Genomic DNA, 25,796 nt, shown 5'->3' with positions numbered 1-25,796 from the left:
CTCTCTTCTCCTCCCTCCCACTGGGCAGAAGATACAAAAGCCTGAAAGCACGTACCACCAGGCTCAGGGACAGCTTCTATCCCGCTGTTATAAGACTATTGAATGGTTCCCTTGTACGAGAAGATGGACTCTTGACCTCACAATCTGCTTTGTTATGACATTGCACCTTACTGTCTGCCTGTACTGCACTTTCTCTATAGCTGTAACACTTTACTCTGCATTCTGTTATTGTTTTACCTTTACTACCTTGATGTACTGATCTGTATGATCGGTATGCAAGACAAGTTTTTCACCGTACCTCAGTACATGTAACAATAATAAACCAATTCCAACTCTACAGTGATGTTATCAGCTTAGTTTTGCCCATGTGGCTTTTATCCAGTAGTTTGTGGGATTACTCCAGAGGTTGCTGGTTGCTGTGGCCTTGAGGCAGATCCCACAGTTCTCTCGCTGCATTACTGCCTTGGCTCCAGGAGAAGCCACTACAAAGGGTCTGTTCTGGAAAGAGACAGAAAAACCTGCCACCTAGAGGAACAGGCAGAACTTAACCACATGCTATTTCATGTCTTTTTGGAAGAAAAGAAAACCAGCAGAAATTTGAATGCAAATTAGCTTGTACTTAAAAAGCAGAGATTAAAACCCACAGTAAATAAAGATGCTACCCTTGCTGTGCATATTACAATCCCTATCTTACCATTTCTTCTGGAACATCTCCAGGCCGATCATTATACAAATGGTGGTTTCTCGAAACCTTCGGTATTCCTGGTGCCACCTCTGTAATAAAGCAAATCACGAGGGTAATTGGTATTGGTTTATTATCGTCACATGTACCGAGATGGAGTGAAAAACTTTGTTTTGCATGCCATCCATACAGATCATTTCAAAACACAAGTACATTGAGGTAGTACAAGGGAAAAGCAATAAGAGAATGCAGAATATAGTGTTAAAGTTACAGAGAGAGTGCAGTGCAGGCAGACAATAAGGGCCATGAAGAGGTAGATTGTGAGGTCAAGAGTCCATCTTTATCGAACAAGAGGTCCATTCAGTCTTAAAACAGCGGGATAGAAGCTGTCCTTGAGCCTGAAGGTGCATGTTTTCAAACTTTTGTATCTTTTGCCCAATGGGAGAGGGGAGAAGAGAGAATGTCCGGGGTGGGTGGGGTTTTTGATGATGTTGGCTGCTTTACAAGGCAGTGAGAAGTCTAGACAGAGTCCATGGAGGGGAGGCTGGTTTCCGTGATGTGCTGAGCTGTGTCCACAACTCCCTGCAGTTTCTTGCGGTCCTGGGCAGAGCAGTTGACGTACCAAGCTGTGATGCATGCAGATAGGATGCATCAGGCCCTGAGTTACTTGACGTTACTTTTTCTTGCCTCCAGCAACTTCTGTATTGATTGATGAATAAATTCTGTATGTGACATGTGAAACATTGTTTAAGTCCTGCTCGGGTTTCCTCTCTCGCTGATGTACTGTTTTATCCAGTACATCGGTGATGTATTGGTATCATTTCCTGCTCTCTCACTGAATTAGGAGAATCAATTTGCCTGCTAATTACTACCTTTCCTTCACCATCGAATGACCCACCTCCAACTCAGCCCTTCCTTAATTTTTTTTACCTCCATGAATGGGGGTAATCTAGCAACAGCTATCCACTAGAAAATCCCGTGACCCCACAGCTACCCGATGGGGAGAAAAATGCAAGGACATTCCTTGCTTTAACTTTCTGATGATGCCACCTTCCCAACTAGTGCATCCAAAGTCTTCCTTACTCAAATATGGCCCTGCCTCATCGCAATGGAGGCCCTCAACTGTGTCCTGCACTCATCCCTTCGCTCAGAACCACAGTTGTTTCCCTCATGCTCTCCTTCCATTCCACCAGTCTCCATATTCAACAGACCTTCCTCAACAACTTCTCACCACCTCCACTGTGAGGCCACCAATGTCACCCCTTACTTTCACCGCTCAGATGGGACCATTTCCTCTGGGACGCACTCATTCACCTTCAACCTACACCGATGCCTATTCCCCTTCCCGCAGCATCTCCCTGTGCAACGTGCCCTTTTACTTCCTCCCATCTCAGTTTGCAAGGCCCAGCTGAAATAGCACTGCTCATGACATGTATGACCTCTTCTGCTTTTGAGAGGAGGAAATGCAGATTGAGTGACTGCTTTGCAGAACAGCTCAGTTCAGTTTGACCTGAAGACTATTTCCAACACTTAATTTGTACTGGGGTCCCTCTCTGACTCTCCCAATTACTCGACCTTACTGAATGCCATATGATACTTCTCTAGACATTGATCTAACCTGATGATAGTTTGATCTAACCTCACTGCATTCCAATGGATTATCCCTCATTAGTCAGGGTCTGTGGCTCATCAGAGAATTTGCCTTTGCCCGCAAATTTAGTAATTAGGAAAACTGCAATTGGGACATCAGGGTGGGAAACATTACATAAATGTAGAGCCCTCCTTTCATGACTCCATGGTCAGCATTCCTTTCCATGAGTTACCACTGAGGCTGTTTTATGCTATGCTTGAGATCATCAATCCTGAGGGTAAATGGGTGAGAAATATGAGAATAAACTGTCAGATCTTCTGTAGGTATGTAAAAAGGAAAACGCCAATGAGGGCAAATGCAGGTCCTTAACAGAGATGGTAGAATTTATGAAGGGGAATAAGGAGTCAGCAGAGAAATTAAACAAATATCTTTTTATGTCTTTCAGGGAAGAATGCATTTGGCGTGCTTGCTTCACTGGCTGAAGCTTTGACTATCAAGAGTTGGGATGTTAAGTTGTAGCTGCACAAAACATTGGTTATGCGGCACTTAAAGTATTGTGTACAGTTCTGGTCACCACACAACGGAAAAGATGTGACAGCTAGAGAAAGAGAGTGCAGAAGAGATTCACCAAGACGTTGGCTGGAACGGAGGGCTGTAGTTATAAGGAGAAATACCGCAATCGGGAGTATCTACAGGGGGCGCTGCCTCAGGAAGGCAACATCCATCATCAAAGATCCCCACCATCCGGGCCATGCCATCTTCTCGCAGCTACCATCAGAAGCCTGAAGTCCCACACCACCAGGTTCAGGAACAGCTACTTCCCTTCAACCATTCGGTTCTTGAACCAACCGGCACAACCCTAATCACTAGAGTTTAGCAATGCTGTGACCACTTTGATCACTACACTAAAATGGACTTGTTTTTTGTTCTAATTGCCCTCTTTCTTGTAAAAATTATGTTTTATTTATGTTTAATTTATGTTTTTCTCGTGAATGTTGTGTATCTGTTGCAAGTAAGTTTTTCATTGCACTTGTGCACACATGGACTTGTGCATGTGACAATAAACTCCACTTTGAGATTGAGGAGGTTTGGTTTATTGGAATATAAGAGGCTGAGGATTGACTTCAGAGGTTTATAAAATTATGAGGGGCACAGATATGATAGATAGTCTTTTTCCAAGGGCAGGTATTGTCTAGAACTAGAGAGCACAGGTTTAAGGTGAGATGGGAGAAATTTAAAAGAGAGGGCGTAAGTTTTTCCACACAGCATGGTGGTTATCTGATAGAAGAGGTGGGTGAGGCAGATACAATTGCAAGGTTTAAAAGGCATTTGGAGAAGTACTTAGACGGGAAAGGTGTAGAGGGATATGGATTAATACAGGCAAATGGGATTTGGACTGTGCTGTACAATTCTATTATTCTAAGACACAAACCACCTGCCAGAAAGAGTAGAGAACCAAGGGTCTGACAAGAATGAGGAACTGAAAGAAATTAACACTGTATTAGTGAAAATATAGTACTATAACTAGAGACATTGGTGAGACTGAAAGCTGATAAATCCCTAGATCACAGAGTTCTGAAAGAGTTGGCTTCAGAGATAGTGAATGCTTAGCTTGATCAGCTTTCAAAATTCTTTAGGTTCTCAAGTAGCTCCTACAGATTTGAGAGTAGTAAATGCGATCCCACTATTGATGAAGGGAGCCAGAGCGGAAACACATGACTACTGACCTGCTAGCCTAACATTAATATTAGGAAAAATAGTGGAACCTATAATGAAGGATGTAATTGCAAAACCTCAAAGAAATAGGATTAACCAGAGTCAACATGGACTTATGAAAGGGAAATAATGTTTGGCTAACTAACTGGAGTTCTTTGGCGATGGGATTAGTAGGATAGATAAGGGAAACCAGGAGAAGTGGTCTATTTAGAACGGGTCTGAAGTTCACCTCAGAGTCAAGTATGACAACAAGGGCGTAAACAGACTGCTTAAGTTTGGGATAAATAGAGTAATAGAGTTAATGGCTCGGGGACAGAGATTGCAATCAGGGCCAAAGATGTTCTAGGTAGTTGTCCTTGCCCACTCATGAATCCTCAAACTCAAGACGATGCCAACAAACTGAAATCTCAAGCAAAAGTCAACACCTTCAGAAGAAAGTTACCCTCTATAAAAGCCGTTTCATTGCTGGTTTCCGCCTATAAGGATATCTAGACTCTCCTTTCTTTTGTGTGTTGTCTTATATTGTCATGTCACATTACATAAAAACACAAGAAAATATGTGCAAGAGTCAGCCACTCAGCCCCTCAAGCCTGACCCACCATTCAATACTATCACACTTGGGATAGGTCTCACCTCTCTCTCTGAGTCAGATCCCCAAAGCCCTTAATCCCCTGATTTTTCAAAGATTTATCTACCTCCACTTCCAATGATCCAAACTCCACAACTCTCTGGGACAGAGAATTCCAGAGGTTCACCACTCTTTGTGAGAAGCGACTTGTACGTGCCTCGATTTTAAATGACCAACCCCTTCTCTTGAAACTATTTCCCTTCATTCAAGGATCTTGCACTAGTGAAAACATGTTGACATCCACCCTATCAAGCCCCTTTAGGATCTTATATGTTTCAATAAGGTCACCCTGCACTTATCTAAACTCCAAGGAATATAGGCCCAAGCTTAAGATAACTAGGCAGGCACAGTAGTGTAGTGGTTAGCATAACGCTATTACAGCACCAGCAACCTGGGTTCAGTTCTGGCCACTGTCTGTAAGGAGTTTGTACGTTCTCCCCATGTCTGTGTGGGTTTCCTCTGGGTGCTCTGGTTTCCTCCCACATTCCAAAGACGTACAGGTTAGGAAGTTGTGGGCATGTTATGTTGGCGCTGGAAGCATGGTGACTCTTGCAAGCTGTCCCCAGAACACTCTACGCAGAAGATGCGTTTCACTGTGTGTTTCGATGTACATGTGACTAAACTCCAAGGAATACAGACTCAAGCTTGCAGCCTTTCTTGATAGGACAACCCTCTCTTCCCAGAAATTAGCCTGGTGAATCTCCATTGGACTGCCTCCAATCCTGCTATATCCTTTCTTAGGTATGGGGACCAAAACCGTGCACAGTAGTCCAGGTGTGGCCTCACCAACATCCTGGAGAAACGTAACAAACCTTCCCTATTTCTAAACTCTAAACTGTTTGCAATAGAGTCAAACATCATGGAAACAAGCCCTTCGCCCCAACTTGTCCACACCGACCAAGTTGCCTAACTGAGCTCGTCCAATTTGCTTGCGTTTGGCCCGTATCCTTCTAAACCTGTACATGTACCTCTCCAAATGTCTTTTAAACATGAACTGTACCCACCTCTGCAACTTCCTCTGGCAGCTTGATCCATATACCCATCACCCTCTGTGTGGAAAAAGTTGCCCCTCAGGTCCCTTTTAAATCTTTCTCCTCTCACCTTAAATCTGTACCTTCTAGTTTTAGACACCCCTACCCTGGGAAACAGACTGTGACCATCCACTTTATCTATGCCAGGTATGTCATTTGCTGATCCTAACTATTTGGTAGGGCTGCCTGCTAACTTATTGGGATTCATGCACCTAGATCCCTCTGTATCTCCCTCATTTTCACACTTTCTCCATTTAGATAATAATCTGCCTTTTGATTCTTCTTACCGAAGTGCATGACCTCATACTTTCCCACGTTAAAGTCAAAAAGCCAAGTTTTTACCAGTCACTCAATATCTTCAAGGCAACAAGCCCTTCAACTTATTTTTATATCATTGGCAAACTTACACACTGCTCCCTTCTCCAGGTTATTAATATAAATAGTAAATAATTGAGGGTCAAGAATTGATCCCTGGGGTACTCCACTTATTAAATTCTTCCAACCTGAAGAAGATCCAGTTATTCTGACTCTTATTTTCTATGGGATAACCAGTTCTCAGCCCATGCTGACACACTGACCTCATACTCCTCCATGTTGACCTCCTTGGGTTTGATTAACTCGAGCTTGGCCCGAGCAATTTTCATTACACTGCGACACCTGAAACACAAAGATGATGGAATGGGTGAGACTCAGAAACAAACTGCAGGTAACACAATGAGAAATTATGCACACTTCAGTGTTCCTCTCAGAGATATCTCAAAGCAGATCAAGACACTGGAATTACTGGTGAAGCAGATCACTATTATGCAGGTGAACATGGCATATTTTGTGTTGGGTGTTGACTTCTCTGCGTCAAGCTGGATCTTTTGTTTTGGAAGGCTGGGGAATGTAAGGCTATGAAGAACTTGCACAGAAGAGTTGAGGTCTGGGGCAGATGCTATTAAACCGGAAAGAGTGCAGAAAGGATTTACAAGGCTGTAGCAAGGACATGAGAGACAGAATTATAGGCAGGGGTTGGACAGGTAGGACTTTTTTCCTTGGAACGTAGGAAACTGAGAGGTAATCTTATAGAGGTGTATAAAATCACAAGGGGCATAGATAGGGTGAATGCGCACAGTCTTTTTCCCAGGGTTGGGGAATCAAAAACTAGAGGGCATAGGTTTAAGGTGGGAGGGAAAAGGCTTAATAGGAACTTTGAGGGGCAACCTTTTTACACAGAGGGTGGTATGTATGTAGAATGAGCTGCCAGGGGAAGTGGTTGAGGCAGGTACATTAACAGCATTTAAAATACAGTTGGACATGGATATAGGAAAGGTTTAGAAGGTTACAGGCTAAATGCAGGAAAGTGGGACTAGCTTGGATGGGCATCTTGGTTGGCATGGATGAGTTGGGCCGAAGGGCCTGTTTCCGTGTTGTATGACTCGATGACCTTCAAGGATCTGGACTAGTTCCCGAGCAAAGGATTGCATCATATAGAAAAATAATTAAAATTCCATCAATCTTTTTGCCCATCTGCACTAGTCACATTCACCTGCATTAGATCCGTAACCTGCTACGCCTTGCCTATGTAAGTACCTGTCTAAATGCCTCTTAAACGTACTGATTGTATCTGACTCCACCACCTCCTCTGGCAGCACGTTCCAGATATCAAGCACTCTCCGTGTAAAAGAAACCTTTTCCCTCAAATCCCCTTTAAAACTCCTTTCTTTCACCCTAAATACATTCTCTCTTCCTTTTAATACATCTACCATGAGAAAAAGATTTTGACTACAGATCCCGAGAAAAAGATTTTGAATACTGATCCCCCTCATAATGTTATATACCTCTATCAGGTCACCTCTCAGCCTCCTTCACTCTATGGAAAACAAGCCCAGCCTGTCCAATCTCTCCCCATAAGTAAAGTTCTCCAATCCAGACTACAACCCGGTGAATGTCCTTTGCATTCGATCCAGCACAATCACATCCTTCCTATAGTGTAGTGACCAGAACTGCATGCAATACTCCAACTGCGGTCCAACCAGTGTTTTGTAAAGTTGTAACATAAAGTCCCAACTGCCCCAACCTGTGAAGGTAAGCATACCATGTGCCTTCTTCACCACCACATCTAAATGTGTCGCCGCTTTCAGGGAACTATGGACTTGAATCCCAAGGTCACTCTGTTCACTTGCATTCCTTAGCAGCCTACCATTTACAGTGTAGGTCTTACCCCTATTAGACTTCCAAAAATTCACCACCTTGCCCTTGTTGGGATTGATTTCCATCCACCAGTGCTGTGCCCACCTCTCCATGTGATCTACATCCTGTTGTAGCCTTAGACAACCTTCCTCATTATCCACAACATCACTGACTTTCATGTCAGCCTCCTAGACTATCAGTCTATCAGCCTGGACCTTTTCTTCAAGTCTTTGGAACTGTACAGCGCTAGTCTCCTTACTTAGATGGGCAACTCCTTTGTTGCTAGGACTAGAGGGCCAGTTATAGGAAGAGGTTGGCCAGGCTAGGTCTTTATTCCTTGGAACGTAGGAGAATGAGGGGTGATTTTATAGAAGTGTTTAAAATTATGAGAGGCATAGATAAGATGGATGGTCATAGTCTTTTCCCTGAGGGGAGTCCAAAACTAGGGGGCATAGATTTAGGGTGAGAGGGGAAAGATTTAAAAGGGACCCGAGGGGCAACTTTTTCACCCACAGTGGGTATATGGAATGAACTGCCAGAGGAAGTGGGTGAGGCAGGTACAATAGTATCATTTAAGAAGGACTTGGATAGGTACATGGAGGGAAGGATCTGGAGGAATATGGTTCAAACACAGAAAACTGGGACTAGCTAGGTGGACAACATGGTTGGTGCGGACTCGTTGGGCTGAAGGGCCTGTATCTGTGTTGTATTGCCCTATGGCTCAATTTAAGGAAGGATATAAATGCGTTGGATGCAGTTCAGAAGTTTACCAGACTGATCTCTGAACAGACATGTTGTCTTACGAGGAAATGTTTGGCAGGCTGAGCTTATATTTTGAAAAGTGAGAGATGACTTTATTGGAACACAGAAGATCCTGCAGGTTTTGAGAGACCGAACTTTTCCTTTTGTGGAAGAACTTAGAACTAGGGTTGTTGTTTAAAAATTCAGGGGGGCCTACCTAAGTCAGAGATGAGGGAAAATATGTCTCGTCTCTTTGGAACTGTCTTCGTCAAAGAACAGTGGAAGCAAAATATTTGAATGTATTTAAGGTAACTGTAGATTCTTCATAAGCAAGGGGGTGAAAGGTTACTAGGGGTGCAGGAGGGGGTTTTTAGGTGGGAATGTACTGTCAGGATTATAATCAGGGCAACCATGATCTTATTGAATGGTGGAGCAGGCTTGAAGGGGCTGAGACACTGTGCACATTGAGTAGGTCAATTTCCCAGGGTTGTGGAATCAAGAACTAGAGGGCATAAGTTTAGGGTGAGAGGGGAGAGATTTAATAGGAACCTGAGGGGCAACTTTTTGACCCAGAGGGTGGTCAGTATATGGAATGAGCTGCCAGAGGAAGTGGTTGAGGCAGGTACATTAACAACATCTAAAAGGTACTTGGACAGGTGCATGGATAGGAAAGGTTCAGAGGGATATGGGCCAAATGCGGGCAAACGGGACTAGCTTGGATGGGAATCTTGGTCGGCATGGACCAGTTGGGCCTGTTTCCGTGCTGTATGACTTTACTCCTGCTTTTAATTTATATTTTTGTATGACACTAACCAACAGTTTGTTATTAAAACAATGATTACGGTTTTTTTGAAACAAGTCTCTTTTCATTGTCTGTAACGTGCTGTGGTATGTCCCGAAGATCAGAGGAGCTTATTTTATTTTGATAATAATAAAAATACCGTTCATCAAAAGTGAGGTTCCGATCTGCAAACTGCTCGAGCAGTGTCCTCTCGATGATTTTCTTTGGCGCTTCGTTGTGAAGCAAGTAGACGACCACATGCTTTAACCGGTTGTCGTTGTCCAGCGTGGTGTCCTCCTGTGCCAGTCTGACCAAACGCGAGTACTCCGCTGTGAAGGCCTGGAGGAACAGAAGACCCACGAGAAACGTATTCAGAGAGTGCCAACACTGCTCCGAACCGCTGTGGGCACCCAAGAGCGGGAGGGGATCACCGTAAGGTTACAACAAAACAGAACCACTGGGTCTACCAAAAACATACAGGAGAAGGAAATCCCTGACCTAACGGCATACAGTACATCCCAGCCTCAAATGGGCTTCTTGGTAAAGCTTGGCTGTGATCTACCTTGGCTGGCACGGTAGTGTAGCGGTTAGCATAACGCTATTACAGCGCCAGCGACCCGAGTTCGATTCCAGCCACTGTCTGTAAGGAGTTTGTATGTTCTCCCCGTGTCTGCGTGGGTTTCCTCCGGGTGCTCCGGTTTCCTCCCACATTCCAAAGACATACGGGTTAGGAAGTTGTGGGCCTGCTACATTGACGCCGGAAGCGTGGCGTAACTTGTGGACTGCCCCCAGAACACTCTATGCAAAAGATGCATTTCACTGTGTGTTTCAATGTATATGTGACTAATAAAGATATCTTATCTAATCTATGCTGAGTTGCTAAAAATCTATCCGTGTAGACAATAACATCCTAGTCTTTCATTCCTGCTCAATGGCTATGGAGATGTGTTAACTTACTCTGAAAGAGGTAAGGAGGGTCAAATGGAACTCTCAAGCCTCCCAAATCAAGTTGCTGCCTTGTGATTCTGCCTAGATGTGACAAATGGCCTCAGCTAAGGCATGGAGACACAAGATGGTGCGGATGCCGTCACCTGGAGCAAGAAATAAATTGCTGGAAGAACTCAGCGGGTCAAGCAGCTTCTGTGGAGGCAGAAGGATGGTCGACATTTCTGGTCCAGACCCTGCAGATGTGCCCTGTCGTTAAATTGTCAGCCACCTCAAAGGATCGCCCGAGATGGGTGGTCACTTGGAGAAAGCACTGACTAAGTGTTATTTGGTGCAGCGTCCTCCAAGGCAGAAGGGGAGAAGTAAAATACAATTGTCCATAACACTACATCTCAAGCTTTGCTGCTCAAAACCACAGGGCTTTCTTCCATGAAAGTAGACCCTTTTTCTTTCCCCAATACAAATTAAAGGACGATGAGGGAAGAGAATTCTCTGAGAAAGGTATATGGTCACCCAGAGGTTAGGCAATTGCACCATCTCTGGGATTGCTTCCCAGTTACTCAAAGTTGGTGGCTGCATGAGAGCACAGAAAGGCAAGTCAACACGTCACACTCACTGGCACAGACCTGTTGAAGGAGGTCACTTAACAGACAAATAACTCTCTCAATAAATTAACTCGTCAATTTTTTAATATATCTCAGCAACTTCCCTGCTCTTCAAAGTTGCCAGATGATATCGCACCACAAGATTTAAAACTCTGAGAAGTGGTCAGAATTTGGTAAAGATGTCTGTGACAGAGCCAGTATGTTGTATGTTTAGTCAAGCTGGGACCACCACCAGGTTAAGAGCTTGAGCATGGATTCAATCCAATCTTTAAGAACGGTTGGCCATTAGGAAATAAATTCGAGGAATTTGCCTTCAAGAACAGTTGTTGCCATTCATGCAAGAGTATTATCTGTGCACCTCAAAATGATCACAAATGATACACACAAGCAAAACTTGCAGCTATTCGAATACTTCCATATTCTCAGGAAATATAGTGTGCTCCAAGGTGAACCTGTTTTTGGAATATTATTGTGAATTACACAGGCTGCATAGAAACTTCACTTGTTTGTGTATCGTTGGGAACGGGAGCAGGTTATTCTCAGTCACTCAAGCCTGTTCTACCTTTCTGGTAGGACACAGGTTAACTCTCATTTACCCACCTCTGTTGTATGTACTCTGATTCGATTATAAGTTTATTTTGTCACAAAACCTCAAACCACTTGCGTTGAGCTGTGGGAGAGGAAAAGTAGGAGTGCTAATAGACGTGTGTGTGTGTTGGAACTCTACCCCCTCAGAGGACACAGTGGATAAAGGCATGGAAGGTGCATCCAAGGAAACTAAACCACATTAACCACCCACAACTAGTCTTGAGCTTGGCCCAACAGCATACAGAAGCCAAAGCATCTTCCCTATTGTATCCCTCCTGGAAGCTACATGCTTGTGATGTTAATGACAGAACCATAGGCACCAGTCTAGGGTTCTTGCTTTCTGGATCCTGTTTCCAAGAGATAAAGATGGTTCGTTACTTTAATTCTGCTTCATTGATACTCTAACCCAACACAAGTCCAGCTCTGCAGTGAAAAGGTCAATGAGTCATAGAACAGGGATAAAGGCCCTTCGTCCCAGCAGACCATGCTGACCATGGTGCCCACACAGCTGGTCCCAATTTCCTGTGTTCGGCTCATATCCCTCCAAGCCCCGCCCCTCCATGTACCTATCTAAGTGCTTCTTAAATGTTACTATTGTACCTGCCTCACTCACTTCCTCTGGCAGCTCATTCCATATACTGACCACCCGCTGCGTGGATAAAGTTGCCCCTCAATTCCCTTTAAAATCGTTCCCCTCTCGTCCTAAATCTTGCTCCCTAGTTTTGGACTCCCTACCCTGGGGAAAAGGCTGTTACTGTCCACCTTATCTATGCCTCTCATAATTTTAAACACTTCTATAAGGTCGCCCCTCATTCTCCTACGTTCCAAGGAGCAAAGACCTAGCCTGACCAACCACCCCCTATAACTCAAGCAATTGATCCATCACTTGAGGAGGAGGGAGTTTTGAATTTCCATCCTTTCTGTACTTATAAACAGGCTCCTACATAGTCTAGCTTTAATTTTAAAATTACAGCCCCTCTTTTGGACTGCCCAACCAGAGGAAATAACTTCTCCATATCTATCCTACTACTTTACCATGACTAAGGCCACTGTGGAATAATTTGCCAGCTAAAGTCACACTCTGACCATTCACCAGAACAGTCCTAGGGTTGAGGGACTTCAGTTCTTTAGAGAGACTGGAAAGCTGGGATTGTAGTTGGTTGAGCCAAGAACAAGAGATTTAGTGGAGTGGTTCAGGATTGAGGGATTTTGAAAAACAAGGAGAAAATTAGATACTCAGCAGTGTCTGGGGTACACGAAACTCAAGATCTGAGTTTCGTGTACCCCAGACCCCAAAAGGAGCAATGGGAGACTAAAGAGAATTTTGTTTTCAATCAGTGAGTTAAGATAATCTGAAAGGGTCGGAATCAGATTCAACACAAACCTTCCAAAGGGGATTGGATAAGAACACGAGAAGGAAAAGGTTGCAGGGCTATGGGGAACCAGCAAAGTGTGACTAATTAAGAAACTCTAATCAAAAACAGGCACTATCATGATGGGCTGAATGGCCTCCTCTAGAAGAACTTGATGAGACAGTGTTAATGGACTGAATGTTTATAAGTGTTCTTGTTGTTAACGAACTGCTCTGTAAATTTAAGTATTACAAACTTTACCTACATCATGTCTTATGAGGAAAGGTTGAGCGAGCTGGGGCTTTTCTCTTTGCAGCAACCCAGAATGAAAGGCAACTTGATAGAGGTATATAAGATTAGGAAGGGTATAGATAGAGTGGACAGCCAGCACCTTTTCCCAAGGGCGGCAATGGCCAATACCAGAGGACATCAGTTTAAGGTCAGAGGAAGAAAGTTTAGGGGAGATGTCAGAGGTAGGTTTTTTACACAGCAAGTGGTGGGTCCTGGAATGTACTGCCAGGGGTGGTGGTAGAGGCTGATACATTAGGGAAATTTAAAGACTCTTAGATAGGCATATGGATGTTCGATAAATAGAGGGCTATGGGCTGTGTAGGAGGGAAAGGTTAAATTGATCAAGGAGTAAGTGTTTATATAGGGCGGCACAACATCGTGGGCCGAAGGGTCCGTAATGTGCAGTACTGTTCTATCTATGTTTCATCAGCCTTTTAAGACATGCACGATTAACTGTCTATAGCGCATTGGGCAATTATCGCTGTCGGCTTCACCTTCCCACATTAAATCCGAATCTTAACTTTCCCTTGCATGTGGGAGTGACTGACAACGATCAGGGGCAAAAACCTGGCTGATATATCTCTTATTTTTCCACTTTAGAGCAGGGAGATGAATTCCAAAGCCTCAACTGAGATCAGTATGGAATAAGGACCAATACTGGAGCTCACTGTATGGCACTGGACACCGCTGTTACTGAACCAACAAGTAAACTAAAGACACAAGCATCCTTCACCAACTTTAATTAGCAGTACCAAAGGATCAAAAATAAGGAAATTCTGGGATGAGCTAGCAAGTTAAATGATGTGTTGATGAACACCACAGGCATCAACAGAGCTCTAACTTTTATGCAGATTAACTATTTTGACAAGAGTACAAGGTTTCTATTCGGAAGCTTTGGAGTTAGGAGAGGCTAGAAGTTAGAAGAAGGGATATGATGGACAGAAAGTTATACTTTGCAAACAAATTTTTGAGTAGTTTGAACAAAGAGTCTGGCAAATAGGTTTAAAGAACTCTAACCATGTAGGAGTATGATGGGTAATAAATGCTTCTCTTCAAGTTATGAACAGCAGCAATAGATCAGTACAGTGGCAAGTGGACAACAGCCTGACAGATGTAAAGAGAGATGACAGTCATTCAATGATGCTTGTCACTAATGTGGGAGAAGAGGTGATGTACGACTGGGTAACCTTTCCATTCTTTGCAGTTCCAGGAAGCTGGAACTCACTCTACTTTCAGCTGTGGGCCTCAGCTCTTTTCATTTATTCCTTTTTGTTGGGGATCTGGGCATGACCGGCCAAGGCAGCATTACTGACCTCCTCAAATTACCCTTGAGAAGGTGGGGGTGCATTGGTGTATTATTGTCATATGTGCCAAGATACAGTGAAAAGCTTGTTTGTCTGCCATCCAGACAGATCATGTCATACACAAGTACATCAACGTACTAAAAAGAAAACAGAATGCAGAATATAGTGTTATAGTTACAGAGAGAGTGCAAGGGCCACGATGCGGTAGATTGGAAGATCAAGAATTCATCTTTAGCGTATGAGAGGACCGTTCAAGAGTCTGATCACGGCGGGATAGAAGCTGTCCTTGAGTCTGGTGGTACGTGCTTTCAGGCTTTTGTATTTACCGCCTGACAGGAGAGGGGAGAAGAGAGAATGGGGGGGGGGGGGGGGGAAGGAGGGGAGAGGGGTCCTTGATTATGGTGTCTGTTTTCCCGAGGCAGCAGGAAGTGTAGACAGAGTTAATGGAGGGGAGGCTGGTTTGGTTTGCTATGAAGGTTTCTTACTGTGCTGTTGGGGGAAAAGAAGACTAAGATTTAGGCCCAATGATGATGAAGGAATGACAATATATATCCAAGTTGGGATGATGTGCAACTTGAAGAGAACCTGTTTAGTATGGTCTTTGGTGTACCAATCAACCCGAGATCTTCACCAGCTTGTCATGGTAATGGCACCAGCCTTGATCTGACTCCTCTGGACCAAATGGGTTTTGAGCAGTCTCCTTCCAGTCAACAATGGAATGCTGAATTTCTTTAGACCTGGCTTGACTACACCGTTGCATCAGAACTTTCAATTTCCTCTACACTGTGGCTGGAGTTGAATTGCACAGTGCTTGCCTTTGGAATTGGAATTGGTTTATTATTGTCACCGAGGTACAGTGAAAAACTTGTCTGGCATACCGCTTATACAATTCATTACACAGTGCATTGAGGTAGTACAAGGTAAAACAATAACAGAATGCAGAGTAAAGTGTCACAGCTACAGAGAGAGTGCAATGCAGGTAGACAATAAGGTGTAAGGTCACAACGAGGTAGATTGTGAGGTCAAGAGTCCATCTTGTTGTACTAGGGGACCGTTCAATAGTCTTACAACAGTGGGACAGAAGCTGTCCTTGAGCCTGGCGGCACATCCTTTCAGGCTTTTGTATCTTCTGCCTGATGGGATGGGATGGAAGGGGTCTTTGATAATGCTGGCTGCTTTACCGAGGCAACGAGAAGTATAGACAGAGTGCATGGAGGGGAGGCTGGTTTCCGTGATGTGCTGAGCTGTGTCCACAACTCTCCATTTTCTTGCGGTCCTGGGCAGAGCAGTTGCCGTACCAAGCTGTGATGCATCCGGATAGGATGCTTTCTATGGTTCATGGTATCTAATGGTAAGGCACACAATTCATTTTCCCCAGCCAGCAAGGCTTGTGGTTGTCCAGCAAAGTCTGTACAGGTTAAAGGCTGAATCGATCTGTTGGTGATCTGCTCATCCCAAGAACGTTTCTGAGACAAGGGTGGAAGCTGATCAATTGCCACTCCTACACTGAGTACGTGATCCAGCTTTCACACGCACAAGAGGAAGGAACTGGCTTCTTGTCCCACACACAGAGTCCATTTACCAAAGATGACAGCAATTACAGAAACTTCAGTAACTGCTTGTCTATCAAGGCAAGTCAGCTGGTTAGAGTTGACCGAGAGAGCAGCAGTGATCCATGTTCTCCAGAGCTTAGATGTGGATTTTGGGTGGGAAGTTGTTGCACCGTGACATGGCAAGTGGCAGCTGTGGTGAACTCGGTGCACACTTAGAACAGTACAGCACAGAAACAGTTCTTTTGGCCCACAATGTCTGCGCTGAACATGATGCTGAATTAAACTAATTCTCTTCTGCCTGCACATGATCCACATCCCTCCACTCCCTGCATAGTCATGTGCCTAACAGCCTCTTAAATGTGGCTACCATATCTGCTTCCACTGCTACCCCTGGTAGCCTGTTCCAGACATCCACCACTCTCTATGTAAAAAAGACTTGCCCCACACATCTCCTTTAAACTTTCACCCTCTCACGTTAAATGCATGTCCTCTAGTACTTGACACTTCTATCCTGGGAGAAAGATTCTGACTGTTTAGCCTATCTATGCTTCTCATAATCTTATAAACTTCTCTCAGGTCTCACCTCAGTGTCTGACGCTCCAGAGAAAACAACCCAAAAAGCCTGTCCATCACATTCTGTGAACCGTCAGTGAGTTAGAGACAAGTGCCTCATCAGGTATGAGGAGCAGATCCTGAATCCCTTCAACAAGATTGTGGAAAAGGATACTGCTTATATTATGTTGCTGCCAACTTAATTCCCTCTTATCCTGAATATTCTGGACACTTGACACAGGCTACAATCCATGAGCGAGGCTTTCTGTTGCTCTTCAGTAAGTGGCAGCTCTTGAATGCCCAGCAGGTGTGGTCCAATGGTGAGCACTATAGTGAAGTTCAATCCCATCCTCACTTGATGTTCACACACAGGGACGCAATTTGCAATCAGGACTCTGGTCAACATTCCCTTTTCATTCTTCTGTCTCCACCAATCCCTCCCCTTCTCACAATATGCCCCCATGCAACTGCAGGAGATGCAACACCTGCCCTTTTACCTCTTCCCATCTCAACCATCCAAAGACCCAAACACACCCTACGGGTGAAGCAGTGATTCACTTCTTCTTCTTCCAATCTAGTGGACTGTAATTGGTGCTCACGATGCGGCCTCCTCGACAGTGCAGACTGAGTGAATGTTTTCTGGAGCACATATTCTCCACAGAAGCAATCCTGAGCTTCTCGCTGCCTGTCTCTTCGGTTCTCTATCCCACTTTGACCCGAGTGAACCCATGGACACTACCTTGTTATTCCTTTTTTGCACTATTTATTTTTGTAATTTTTATGTCTTTATGTCTTGCACTGCACTGCTGCCTCAAAGCAAAAAATTTCACAATGTGTCAGTGATAATAACCCTGACTCTGAGTGTCTGTGGTTACCTGCACTGTGCTAACGAGGCTCAACATAAACTTGAAGAACATCACCTTATCTTCTGTCCGGGCATGTTGCAGCATTCTGGATTCAATACTGAATTGAACAATTTTAACTCACTCACTTTCTGGTTGTATCTGTCCTGTCCTGCTGCAGGTCATTCATCTAATATTAACTCATCATTTCTCTCTCTGCTAACCCAGCCTGATCTGCTGGGCATTTCCTACAACTGACCTGCACTTCACAACTTTGACATGTTACTCTTTTAGCTTTCTGAGTGCCCTCATTTACCTACCAACCAGATGGCTTCATCAACAGCTTGTCACCACGACATCCCTGCCCTCAGCCTCAGAGATATTCACTTTGTTTAACCATTCCTCCCCCACCACCTCTGCAACTAACTTGTTTCCTTCTTTTCCCCAGTCTGACAAAGGATCTTCAACCTTGAACATTAACTGTTTCTTCTTTCCACAGATGCTGTCTGACCTGAGTATTCCCAGCATTTTCCTTTTGATTCCCGAACAACTACTGCCTGCCTTTTATAAGCTGACAACTACAATCAATTCTCTTTCAAAGACAGTTATAAATGAATGTCTCCTTGATGGGACCTTGGGCTGGTTTTACTTTGTTAGCAGATTCAGGGATACATTCTGGGATTTCAGTTGAAATGCATCCTGTTTTGACAGAATTGAAGTCTGCTGGCAATAAGGGTTTGTTTCAAAATGTCTTCGATAATTCAACTTAATTTGATAGAAGTCTTCGTTATGGAGCCATGAGTTATGGAGGTCCAAGAAGATGCATGAATGACGTATTCTTGGGAGTGCAAAATTAAGACTGGACTAGTTTTACAGCAAGTAAGGGCATCAGTGGCAGAATTCGACAATAAGAAAAAGGTCTTGGAGACAAAAGACACTGCAGATGCTGGAATCTGGAGCAACAAACAATCTGCTGGAGCATCTCAGCGGGTCAAGAAGCATCTCAGCGGGTCAAGAAGCATCTGTGGGCAGGAAAGGAATCAACGACGTTTCGGGTCGAAACCCTGCATCAAGAGAAAGGTCTTATTCATGGAGCTAAAAGAACATAAGAAACAGGAGCAGGCATTCAGTCTTCAGCTCACTCCACCTTTCAATGAGATCATAGTTGCTCTGATCTTTGGCCTACTGCTTTTGGACATTACCTGATCTGTGAACAGCAATGAAGTAGAGAAAGTTGTGAAGGTGATGGAGGATAAATTCTCTCCACCAAAAACAGAAATCAAAGAATATCAAAGGCTGTCTTATGAGGAAAGGTTGAGTGAGCTAGGGCTTTTCTCTTTGGAGCGACGCAGGATGAGAGGTGACTTAATAAGAGGTGCATAAGATTATGAGAGGCCTAAATAGAGTGGACAGCCAGCACCTTTTTCCCAGGGTGGCAATGGCCAATACCAGAGGATGTCAGTTTAAGGTGAGCGGAGGATGGTTTAGGGTAAGATGTCAGAGGTAGGTTTTATTTTTTTTTTACACAGAGAGTGGTGGGTGCCTGGAATACACTGCTGGGGGTGGTGGTAGAGGCTGATACAATGGAGACATTTAAAAGACTCTTAGAAAGGCACATGGATGTAAGAAAAATGGAGGGTTAGGAGGGAAGGGTCAGATTGATTGTGGAGTAGGTTTATATATGTAGGTCGGCACAACATCATGGGCTGAAGGGCCCATACTGTGCTGTAGTGTTCTAGGTAATATTTTGGCTGGCCAGTCCTTTTAGCTATTACCAAAAATATCGAAACTTGAGTCTCAACCACATGAGCCAGTGAAGTGCAGAGGGAATGTTGCTCTCCCATAGGTCCCATTGTTTACTAATTCCAACATAAGAGGCCATCCCATCCCACTTCTCATTTTCCTGTAGTCTTGCAAATTATTCTCTCGCACATGCCCGTTAACTCCCCTTTGGGTCTTTTGACACTTACCTACACTAAGGGGTAATCTACAGCAGCCAGTTAATCCGCCAGCATGTCTTTGGAATGTGGGAGGAAACCTGAGACACAAGAGGCTGCAGATGCTGGAACCTGGGGGCAGCAAACAATCTGCTGGAGGAACTCAGCGGGTCAAGCAGCATCCATGGGGGGGGGGGAAGGAATTGTCGATGTTTCGGCTTGAGACCCTGCTGCATCAGTCCTTTCCCCTCACAGATACTGCTTTGACCTGCTGAGTTCCTCCAGCAGATTGTTTGTTGCTGGAGGAAGTGCATGTGGTCACAGGGAGAACATGCAAGCTCTATAAAAAGGGCACTTTAGATCCAGATCGAAGCCTGAGTCACTGAAGCTGTGAGGCAGCAGCACTCCCTGTTGTCCTACTGTGCCATCTTTCAAATGAGGTGCTAAACTGCTCTGTAATGTGGGCAAAAGAAGATCACAATGCAATAACAGAATTCTCATTGGTGTCCTGAACGATAAATGTCCTTCAACTAAATATCTCTCCTAATCTAGGTGGAGGACAAGTACGAGAGGACATGGCTTTAGGGTGAAAGGGGAAAGGTTTAGGGGGAACATTAGGGGGAACTTCTTCACTCAGAGAGTGGTGGGAGTGTGGAACGAGCTGCCATCTGACGTGGTAAATGCGGGCTCACTATTAAGTTTTAAGAATAAATTGGATAGATACGTGGATGGGAGAGGTCTGGAGGGGTATGGACTGGGTGCAGGTCAATGGAACTAGCTGAATAAAGTTTCAGCACAGACTAGAAGGGCCAAATGGCCTGTTTTCTATGCTGTAGTGTTCTGTGGTTCTGATCTCAAAGGCAGTTTGTGGAACCTTGCTATGGGAAAATTACTTGCTGCATGTTCCAGGTTATTATAGAGACTGAAAGTTAAATTGTAAATAAGTAGCTGCAGAGTGCTAAGGGGCATCCTGAGGTTGTGAAAGGTGCTATATAAATGCACATCTCCTTAGGGAGCATTGACAGAGGCCACAGTTTCCCAGTCCCTTGTGTCAACTGTGAGCAGAGGCTGGCGATGGTGAAGCTTCCAAAGATGAGAAGTAGTTGTACCAATGAAACGGACAGGCTTCAGCACTGGAGATAAAATGCCTAACCTCCTGCTTGTGTGTAGATTTTGTGCTCATCACAAACCTTACATAGAATAAATGCAAGCTCGGATACAGAAGAAGAAAGAGAAATGAGAACACATTACATTATGGTAGGGTTAAAGAAAGGGCATTGTTGAAGGAGGGTAGTTAGTAATCACATTCCCCTCCACCCCACCTCCTGAAATCAGTTCTTGAACCAAATATTAAACAACTACTTCACTCAATCTGGAAACTTACAGTTCAAATCAGAGGTGCCGCAGGTAGAAGAATCATAGACTGTGATGACAGATTCAATTTTAAAGCATTAATAGAATCTCTTAACTGCATAACAAGTACCCGTAATCTAACAGCAATAATGAACTCATAAATCGTGCATTGCCTTTTGCTTTATAAACCATCCTGTGAACCCCACAAACACTGAATGTGGGAGATGCTGAAGTCAGCGCTGGAAGAACAGAGTTTGTTCCAGGAACATTCAGCCCTTTCCAGTAACTTTCAACATTTTGGTGACTATATTCAGCACGGGAGAGATAAATGGTGCATTGCAGTACATCACACTAATTACTCCAAGTTGTTTGGGTGGGAGTGGAGAGGCAAGGAAATGGGAATGCAAGAAGGAGTGAGAGTTGACAAAGGAAAAATGGGGGAAAAAATTAAAACAGGACAGTAAATCCTTAACTTTTGCCTTTTTGCAAATTTGCAATCAAAACCCATTGATACAGTATTCATCTACCACCACCCTCATCGCATAGTCTTTGTAGTCCCTGATAATGGCACGACAAGATGTATAAATTAACACTTCATTTGTTCATGAGCTCATCCAACCTGACTATCTAGATGATTCCCAGGGGAGCAACTCCTTTATCTTTCAAAGTGTGGAAGTTCTGAGCGAGATGGTAAAACATGCCGTTCATGCTCTGGTATTCTGCTACTAATGAAGTATTAAATGTCCCACTAACAGCCCGGGGTTGGTGCTTATGCAACTTCCCACCTTGAAAAGGATTCAGGGCAAATCTCTCAGTAAATAAAAACCTCATTCAGCTCTGCAAACCCCTCCTGCATCGTAATCTCCTGGAGTCAAGTGGGGAATGGATAGCATTATGTTTTCCAGGGTTTGTGGGCGATTTGTCACTTCTGGAGTCCGTCACCACTCCCCACCCAGAAGTTATGGGTTTACTGTAAGGGTTAATGGAAGAGGGAGGAATTAAAGGGAAGGTGGAGGAGGAAATGAGAGGTCAGGGAGATGCTGGGCTGGGAGAAAAAAGGGGGGAGGTAATAAAATGGAAGGAAAAGAAATAAGAAAAGGGCAAGTGCCAGAGAGAAGAAAGGAGTTAGGAAAAAATAGAGGGGGAACAAAAGGAGAAGGGAGTCAGTAAAAGCCTGGAGTCAGTAAAAGCCTGGAGACAGACCTTGTGATAAAATGCACGATGCTGGGTTCAATATTGCCGTAATATGCAAGAGCAGGCAGCGTTCAATCACAGAGAATGAAATATAAAAGGGAGTGAGTACCTTAAAGAACCCCGCCTCAGGACCGTGTCTGTCATACACATTCCTGGCTTTACCTATAGCCATGATTATAGCTTGCATGGTTGGGGTCAGCATGACCTGCCAACAAGGGGTTGTAGGTGAAAAATCAGATTATGGATAAATCTATTCAAAACACATGAATTGGCAACACTTTTAAAATTTTATTTCTTTTTAAATGAAAAAGGATATTCACAAAGAGTATGAGATAAAAAGCCGATTTATAAATCTTAAAATGATTAATGCTACAACGTAGTAAGCAGTGAATTAAGCAATGGTTTTTGTATGCTTTGCATATTAAAAAATAAAAGCCAATTGAGACAGCGCATGCACGAGAAACATGAAAGAAACAAATGTGATTTAATCTGCCCTGGAAATGGTTAAGAGCTTGGCAGGGGATGCGGAATGCGGATGTTCATCACATGCTGCCAATCATGCGGTCCACAAACGCCCAGCCATACACTGAATGAGGTTCTCTCCCTCATGCGTTCAAGCCACCAGTACTCCTTGTAGATCGCTAGCTGAGGGATACAGACCAATGCAGCACCGGAGGCCACTCGACAACATCCTACCTGCTCTGAACGTGGTATCCTATAGCTTCCAGTAACTGCCACCCCATCTTGTTCTTTCCCCGTAGCCCTGCAATTTTTTTCTTCCTGTTAATTACGTATCCAATTCCCTGAATCTGCTATTTTCGGCACAGACATCATGGCCCAAAGGGCCTACTCCTGTGCTGTACTGTTCTATGTTCTAAACAGTGCACTCACAGCATATACCTAGAATTTATAGCACCAAAATAGGTCACTTAACCCCACTGGTCTATGAGAGTGTTTTGCTTTTGTGTAGCATGTCTCAAGTGCTTATTTAAGAATAACAAAAAGTCTGGCTCCATAATTTTCTCTAATCTGACCTCGCTCCTGAGCCCAACTGAAGAGGGAAGAAGTATTGTTAAACGGCCTACAGAACACAGTGAAATCCTGGGATTGTCTTCCAGTCTCCATGCATTCTTCCCTCAAGTTTAATGGTTGCTAAGGTGTGGAGCTGCAGGGAGCTATTGAGTAATCTTTGCTAAGTGGGGGGGGGGGGGGCAGGGGTCCCCTCTTCCTTGATGAGCCCAGAGAACTGCCGCAGGTAGGCAATTTGACCAGAGGAGCCATCGTGGCCCGTAGCTAGAGTGCCTTTTCAGCAAAGGATGGCTAGGATCAGTGACAGGAACCCCCTGTGGGGGGGAGGGAGGGGAGTCCCTGGCGTAAAGACCAACTGTGAAGTGAAGGGTTGTCGCTGCTCAACACAGATCAATCGACAGGAACTTGAAGCTAATTCAAAATAGGCAGATATTTCATGGAATCAGCTAATAGCTCCCACCTCCTCCACTGCACCGGGAGATAATAACCTGTTTGGTTAAATGGACTGCAGAGTTGCAAAAGATAAAAACAGAGGAAGATTTGTCTGAAAATGTCCACTGAAACTCTCTCTCTCTCTCATGCCAAAAAAAACTACCTAAGCTATTTTATTTATGGTCAATAACAGTCAGGCATTTGCAAGTGTTTCCAAAATTTATAAGAAGCTGTATTTTGCAATGTCTGCTTAGAATTAGACTGATACAAGTCACCTGTGGTCAGTGCCAACATAAGTGAATCAATGTCAGAGTACAGCATCAGTAAAGAGTATGCCGTGCCCTCTACCTCATATTCTATAACCTGTACAAAACCCTGATGAATCTAGATGGTACCCTCTCCCTTCGCCTGCATTGCAAAATGTGCTCTCTCATCCACCCACCATAACCACCTGCCAGTTACTGTGTTATGAGCCTTCTCCCCTACTCTGCCCAATCTTCCACGTGTGACTGTACAGGGCGCAGAACCATGCGTGCCACATACATGATGCCCAGTGTGCACCATACCACGTGCAGCCTGCCCTGCTTTGTGACACCTGTACACGGTCCGGCCTGCAACGTGGAATCCACACACAGTCCGGCCTGCAACGTGGAATCCACACACAGTCCGGCCTGCAACGTGGAATCCACACACCGTCCGGCCTGCAACGTGGAATCCACACACCGTCCGGCCTGCAACGTGGAATCCACACACCGTCCGGCCTGCAACGTGGAATCCACACACCGTCCGGCCTGCAACGTGGAATCCACACACAGTCCGGCCTGCAACGTGGAATCCACACACCGTCCGGCCTGCAACGTGGAATCCACACACCGTCCGGCCTGCAACGTGGAATCCACACACCGTCCGGCCTGCAACGTGGAATCCACACACCGTCCGGCCTGCAACGTGGAATCCACACACCGTCCGGCCTGCAACGTGGAATCCACACACCGTCCGGCCTGCATTATGGAATCTATACACAGCCCAGCCTGCATTGTGAAACTTGTACATAGTCCAGCCTGCATTATGGAACTGAAACACGGTCCAGCCTGCGTTGTACAGCCTATACACTCCCAGCCTACATGCATTCGGTCCTACCCTATGTACTCTACCTTCCTTGTTGTGCAATGTGCAACATGTACTCTTTACCGTAGATTATGGTTATTTGGAATTACATACATGTAGCTGCCAGCACTCCTACACACAGCAGTGCATAAAACATGCCCATTAGGGAGTGCCATGCATCAGCTAGCCACATGCTATCCATCCAGTTACACACTGCCAGGCACTGGGTAGATACCTCGTCATCATAACCGCCTTCCTCTGATTCTATGACCAACCTTCCTATATGAGGAATCTCCACCTCAACCACACGCTGGCTGGGGCCTGGCTTGAGGGAAGCAGTGGCAGAGCCCTACAGGAAAAGGTCAAGGACACACAAGGAAGTGAAGGACAGCACAGGGAAAGGGAAAAGAGGGTCACAAAAAACAATCGATCAGTCAAAGGGTTCACTTCACTCTAGGCATAACTTTAACTTTCGGAGACACAAGAGACTCCTGAGCAAAAAGATCCATAGTTTGCTCTATGACTTTAACTTTCCCCTGGTTACTTTTATGTTCCCTTCATCTTCCTCAAATACAGTGCCAATCCTCTGCCCTGATGTGGAATCATCGTAGAAATATTAACGGGGTGTTTCACTGTCAAGGGGCCCACAACCATGTCAGGCACTATCGCCATCAGAAACCAACTGGTGCACTGTCTAGGAAAGTGCCCTGCACATCACCGAGCTGACCTGACAGATTCAGCACAAATTAGGGACATTCTGGTCTGCATGACTCCAGAGAACAGAGAGGGCTTGTCAATCCATCCACCAGGGGAGTTGCAGGTGAATGCGATGCTTCGTCCCAACAAAGATGGGCACCCCCACCACCACCCGTTGTACGATGAGATACTCGAGAGAGAGAGAGAGTGTCATTCCTCATTCGCACCTTTTTTGCATTCATGTAAAGATTTTATGTTTAACCTTGCTCTGAGTACTCATGGGCCCTCAGTTCTTCACACAGTTCCCTGGTCCTCTTCCTAACCATCACTGAGGGAAAAGCATCAGAGGAACAGGTGTAGGGCATTATTGAAACTGTTCAGTATTTTGTGGCATCATGGTTGATTTATATCCATCTTCATATGCTTGCCTTTCCACTATAACCCTCTCAACTACTTATCAGAATTGAAAACTAACAATACTCCTAGCATCAACTACCACTTACAGAAGTAAATGGTAGTTTCCTTCTGTAAATGGTATAAGTATTATAGGAAGGATGTGGAAGCGTTGGAAAGGGTGCAGAGGAGATTTACCAGGATGCTGCCTGGTTTGGCGAGGATGGATTATGAGGAGAGACTAAGGGAGCTGGGGCTTTACTCTTTGGAGAGAAGGA

The 25,796-nt window shown here is 44.6% G+C and overlaps 1 protein-coding gene across 5 annotated transcripts in view; it reads right to left on the bottom strand.

Annotated features, from left to right (window-relative positions):
- Positions 1-25,796, bottom strand: part of usp25 (ubiquitin specific peptidase 25) — a 182,985-nt gene that overhangs the window by 35,684 nt on the left and 121,505 nt on the right. For 3 of the 5 annotated variants that reach the window (XM_052015231.1, XM_052015234.1, XM_052015236.1), the window contains 5 exons: positions 24,665-24,778; positions 21,971-22,066; positions 9,506-9,684; positions 6,227-6,305; positions 695-774 (listed from right to left, as the gene is read on the bottom strand). In XM_052015231.1, the coding sequence (XP_051871191.1) occupies positions 695-774; positions 6,227-6,305; positions 9,506-9,684; positions 21,971-22,066; positions 24,665-24,778 (548 nt within the window). The remainder of the gene's footprint in view (positions 1-694; positions 775-6,226; positions 6,306-9,505; positions 9,685-21,970; positions 22,067-24,664; positions 24,779-25,796) is intronic. The other 2 variants (XM_052015232.1, XM_052015233.1) reach the window with 2 other exon arrangements.

The sequence above is a fragment of the Pristis pectinata genome, chromosome 4 (genome assembly GCF_009764475.1).
Source record: "Pristis pectinata isolate sPriPec2 chromosome 4, sPriPec2.1.pri, whole genome shotgun sequence".
Lineage (NCBI taxonomy): Eukaryota > Metazoa > Chordata > Chondrichthyes > Rhinopristiformes > Pristidae > Pristis > Pristis pectinata.
This window is presented reverse-complemented; position numbering and strand designations above follow the sequence as displayed.